General features: G+C 46.1%; 1 protein-coding gene across 1 annotated transcript in view; it reads left to right on the top strand.

Annotated features, from left to right (window-relative positions):
- The window catches only part of CSMD1 (CUB and Sushi multiple domains 1), a 1519798-nt gene that overhangs the window by 1486543 nt on the left and 28354 nt on the right, over window positions 1-4901 (top strand). The window contains 1 exon segment of the mRNA XM_012645868.1: window positions 2808-2996. Coding sequence (XP_012501322.1) covers window positions 2808-2996 — 189 coding nt within the window.

Genomic DNA, 4901 nt, shown 5'->3' with positions numbered 1-4901 from the left:
CTAGCCATTTATACTTTCTTCAAAAGCCAGTAAGCTGGTAAGAAATAGTGTTGATGCCAAAGCTTAGGAGGTACTTGGGATTCCATTTTGAATTTCCAATTTTTAACCAAATTTTGGATATGTGAGTGAAATCCCATGTTTCTGCTATAATCATCCCAGAGGCCCTAAAGTAAAAACTTATCAACTTTTAAGTTGATCATTAATTAATGCATTTTAATAAATAAATAGGTAAAAATATACAATGAAATACATAGTGTTTCGTGTAAGAGTTTATTATGAACTTCGTTGGCATCACACACGCTACACACGTTGAGTGACCCGATTCACTACCCTCTGCTCACCCACAGCTCAGCTCACCTGTCAGCCATGCGAGCCTCTTTCCACGGCATCCTGGACAGGAACCGCTCGCACACCACGCAGGAGAAAGAACTAGATGCTCGTGTGGGTTGACTGGGCACTGAGGAACTATCTCCGCAGGGTGGACACACACATTCCCAGCAATGACATGGAGTATTTTAAAGTCCTCTCTGTCATGGACAAATAAATCAGATTATTCCTGCCCTATTTTTTTCCCCCTTAGCAGATAGATGCAGCTGCATCTCTTCATGGAGACACAGAAATAAATAGGAAGGAAGGTAGATAGATATTTCTGACTGCAACTGTATACAGGACCGAAAAACATGCATGAGCAGATTTAGAGTATTGCTATATGCGCCTCTTCCATCCTGTGGATCCATTCGGTCTTCCCAGGTGGAGCTCATGGGGTTTTCATTGCTCTCAAGCATTTTCTACCACCCGCTATTTTGAGGGTACTGACCTAGGTATTAATAAAAGAGTGGGAGGAGCCTGGGCTCACCTTCCAGGAAATTCGGATGCACCCGCTGTTGCATTTCCAGGAATGACAGTGTCATCGTCGTCCCCTGTGCCTCTCAGCTATGGCAAGAGGGGCCCTCGGGGAGAACTGAGCGTGTACCGTCAGAGCAAAGTCATGGAACGCGCGTGTTCCAAATCCCCTCGTGCAGCCATGCCTGAGCTAGGAGAACACCCCGTCTCTCGGCTGCGGGAGGGGTGCAGGTGGAGCTCGTTGCTCCCGCACGGTTGCCGCATCCCTGTCAGGGACCCCCTTTGCTTTTGTGTTGTGTCTGCAGTCAGATCCTTCCCTCGCGCACCACACAAATAATGGCAATTGCTTTGCACACGTCCCCTTCCTCGCCACACAATTAGGCCGTGGTAAGGAAGGTGGCCAGAAAGGAAAAAAATGCAAAAAAGAAAAGCAACATCAGCTCCGTCTGGGCTGCCAGAGTCCTGCGCCGTTGGGTGTCTGCAGAGCATCCCACTGAGGTGCTCAGCCGACGCTCAGGGGCTCCCACGCCTACTGCCCTGTGGCTTCCTCGCTCCCATGACAAACAGTTTATTGTTTTGGGACAGTCCTGAGAGCAACATAAGCACAAACACAAAAGTGTCCTCAGCATCCGGGGCTAAGGAGGCCCCGCCCCTGAGCAGGGTGTGGCCCTGGGAGCTTTCTCCATCTCCTGGGCTTGACACGCAGCTCCAAGTGCCGGAACGGCCCGTACGGTGTCTTCCAGGCTGTACAAATGATCAATTCTCCAACTGTATTAGATTTTCTCCAGGTAGGTAATTCCCGCTAATCTCGGAGGTTTGGGTTACAATTTTATTGCAGTTGCAGGCACTATGGGGCTTTAAAAAATATCTGCCTGTGTTCCATAAAAGTGTGCATGCATTTGGTTTTCATTTTGTTTATTTGTTTTTTATAATCAAAATAACTTGAGTCTTTCTTCTGTAAACCCAGGGTGTTTAAACAAGCACAGAACACTATTCTGTAGCACAGCACTGAAAGGGAACTTTGTAAACCTCCATCCCGCATTCTACCTTCCTCAATGCAGAGAAGTCAAATGTGCAGCCGGGATCGGGGGTTGCCTCCAGCTCCTGGGATCCGCGCTGTGCAGTGGCTGCCTGAGAGTCACGTGCACCAGCCTTTCCTGAGCCGGAAATATCCGGAGAGAGGGTGGCCTCTCAGCAGCTGCTTCTGCTGGTGTGCTGGGTCAAGGCGTGACGTGATCGGGGTCTCTCTCTTTTCCTCCGCACCTGCGGAAGCACATTGCTAATCCCCTCACAGATGCCAGCGGGCATTCAGGCCAGGAGAATGCCTTTCAGAGGAACCAGAGCGTGTCCCACACGCCGCAGAGAAGCGTGTCACCGCCGGGCTGTTTCTGAAGGGAGAAGCAGCTTAAGTCGGAGTCTGGCTTGACTTACACTTCCATTAAGTGTTGATGGAGGAATTGTCATTTTTTGTTGATTCAACACTTAACAGAAATGACTTTAGGCACGCACATTGAGGCGTTAATGCCTGTCGGTGTGCGTGGGGGCAATAGTTAATTACTGAGCCACAGGCTGTCCTAAAACATCACGCCTGAGTAAAAGTATTTTAAACTAAACCAATGTCGTCGAGTTCTATTGTGCCATTTTTAGAACATAGGAACGTAACCAGGAAAACTAATTTTAGAATGTAAGTTGAGGAAACGTTATTAGGAAATAGTTAAAGGAAATTAGCTTCATATTGTTAAAATTGCTACCCCAGCTGATCTACCACTCGACAGTTTTCGAAGCAAACTGGCTCAAAGCAATAAGTAGAGTTTATCAAGGGAGCAGAATTTCGTAAGCCTCGCCCACGATGCTTTCATTTTGTGAACTTTCAGAAATGAGGAGGCATTTCCCTTCCTTTTTGATCTGCTTTGTTCGTACTGTGTAGCTGTCTCTAAATGATGTTTAAATGTTTTCTTTTCCAGTGGTGAACTGCTCGGATCCAGGCTTTGTGGAAAACGCCATCCGTCACGGGCAGCAGACTCTCCCGGAGAGTTTTGAGTATGGGATGAGCGTCCTGTATCATTGCAAGAAGGGCTTTTACTTGCTGGGATCTTCGGCCTTAACCTGTACGGCAAATGGCTTATGGGATCGGTCTTTGCCCAAGTGTTTGGGTGAGTGAACGTTACTTTGGATTCCTGTGTGTGTAGCCCTGCAAGGACACCATCAACAAAACAAATTTCATACCTAGTGTTCAAAAGGTGCTGAATTTTAATTCTCTCTTCCCCTCCCACCACCAGTTGTGTGAGTTTTTATGATAGCTTTAGACAGACGGCACGAAACCCCAAAATACAACTTAAACTAATTTAAATGAGGTGCGATCAGCGTGTTCACATACCTGACCCTGGAGAGAAATGGACCCAGGTTGTTGGACATCGCGGGGCCAATGATGCCTTTGTCTCAGCGCCGCCACCGCCCGCCCCAGCAGCTGGGCTTGTCCCACACCATCTCTCAGCTCCGCTCTCTCGCGTCCCGAGTTCAGAGTCTTGGCGGAGGGCTCTGGTGTGGAGATTCCATCTGTCGGCCCAGCATCCATGCCCAGCGGGTGGAGGACTCTAAGGGACCTTCGTTTGGGTCTCAGGAGCCCTCCTGGTGCAGGCAATGGTGACTGCAAAGGAAAGAGAGCATCTTGATAGTAACTTCCTCGTGAATTGTATCTTCAAATCAGGGGAGGGAGTTCTGCTCTGAAGGATAGAGGTGCTCCCTGGGGCAGAGAAAAGTATAGATTACCGCCACGGCCCCCCTCGAAACAGCATCATCAGTGTATTTTAGAGCATGTAGATTAGCAAGAATATATCATTTTACCCAAATAGCTATTGTCTTATTTTCTTTCACTTGAAAAATCGGATTGTCTCTTAGCTCAGAGAGAATCATCTTTTAAGAACATAGTCTGATCTGAAAGTTTAGGAAGAGGTGTTAACTCTCTTTGGCCTTTTTAAAAACAGACAGAAACAAAGCAATCCACAAAATCAAAATCTTATCTTCTTAGTGTGCATTTTGTGTGCATAAAGAAAGCAGGAAAGGACAACAGCATTATGAATCGAGTCCACACACACAAACACACACACACACACACACACACACACACACACACACACACACGTGCTAATCCATCCTACCTCTTTCAGTTACAGCATTGGGAAGTAATTTGAGAATGAATTATTAGAGTAAATATTTTTCCTTCCAAATACATTTCCGTCGTACCCCTTCTGATTTACACAGAAATTTGTTTCAAATTTTAACAATACAGTTAATTTCCATGAAGAAAGAGAATGATAACTTTCAAATAAAAAAAAAATGCTCAGCCTTATGTGACCAAAACAATGCATCTGTAAATGTCTTACAATCTTCATCAAATTATGTCTGCATCATAGTTTTCCATGCCTTCACACGAGGGGATTTTTTGGAGAAATTAGCTTTCTTTTGTCTTTTCATTCCTAAAACATTTCTTTCAAGTCTGCCCGGCTTATGTGAGACTTCCGTTATCTCTGGTAATGAGGCTGATGTGCTTCAAATCTTCAGGAACTGGGTTTTCACTGACTCTCATTTTCCTTGGTGGCTCCGTTCCCACTTAGTTGTCCTTAACAGCGGGAATGACTGTGGATATGGGGACATGGAGATCTCGGAGGAGCACTTTGCTTTCACAAGCTCCAGAGCAGCGAGGGCCCATCTCTACTTTTCCTGTTACAGTGTTGCACCGAAGGTTCCCTTTTTCCTCTTTTGTTTCAACTAAAAATGCTCGTTTATCCAACACTTCATTGTTTCAGGTCTAATTGGCTCTGGTTTAGGACTCTGTGTAGATAACTTCTGGTTCTCCGATGAGTGGATGTCCACGCAAGACAGACAGTGGGGATGAACTTGACTCGGGGGGTGGGCAATGCCTTCCTGGCTTTTAAATCTACCTGTCTGGTTGATATGGCTTTGGGGTTGCTAGTTACCACATGTGATTACCCCAGATTATTAAATCAGTTGTCTTTGAATAATTCATTGGTAGCCTCAATCCAGTTAGTTTTTTGCAC

The sequence above is a fragment of the Propithecus coquereli genome, unplaced genomic scaffold, assembly GCF_000956105.1.
Source record: "Propithecus coquereli isolate 6110/MARCELLA unplaced genomic scaffold, Pcoq_1.0 Scaffold238, whole genome shotgun sequence".
NCBI classification, from domain to species: Eukaryota; Metazoa; Chordata; class Mammalia; order Primates; family Indriidae; genus Propithecus; species Propithecus coquereli.
This window is presented reverse-complemented; position numbering and strand designations above follow the sequence as displayed.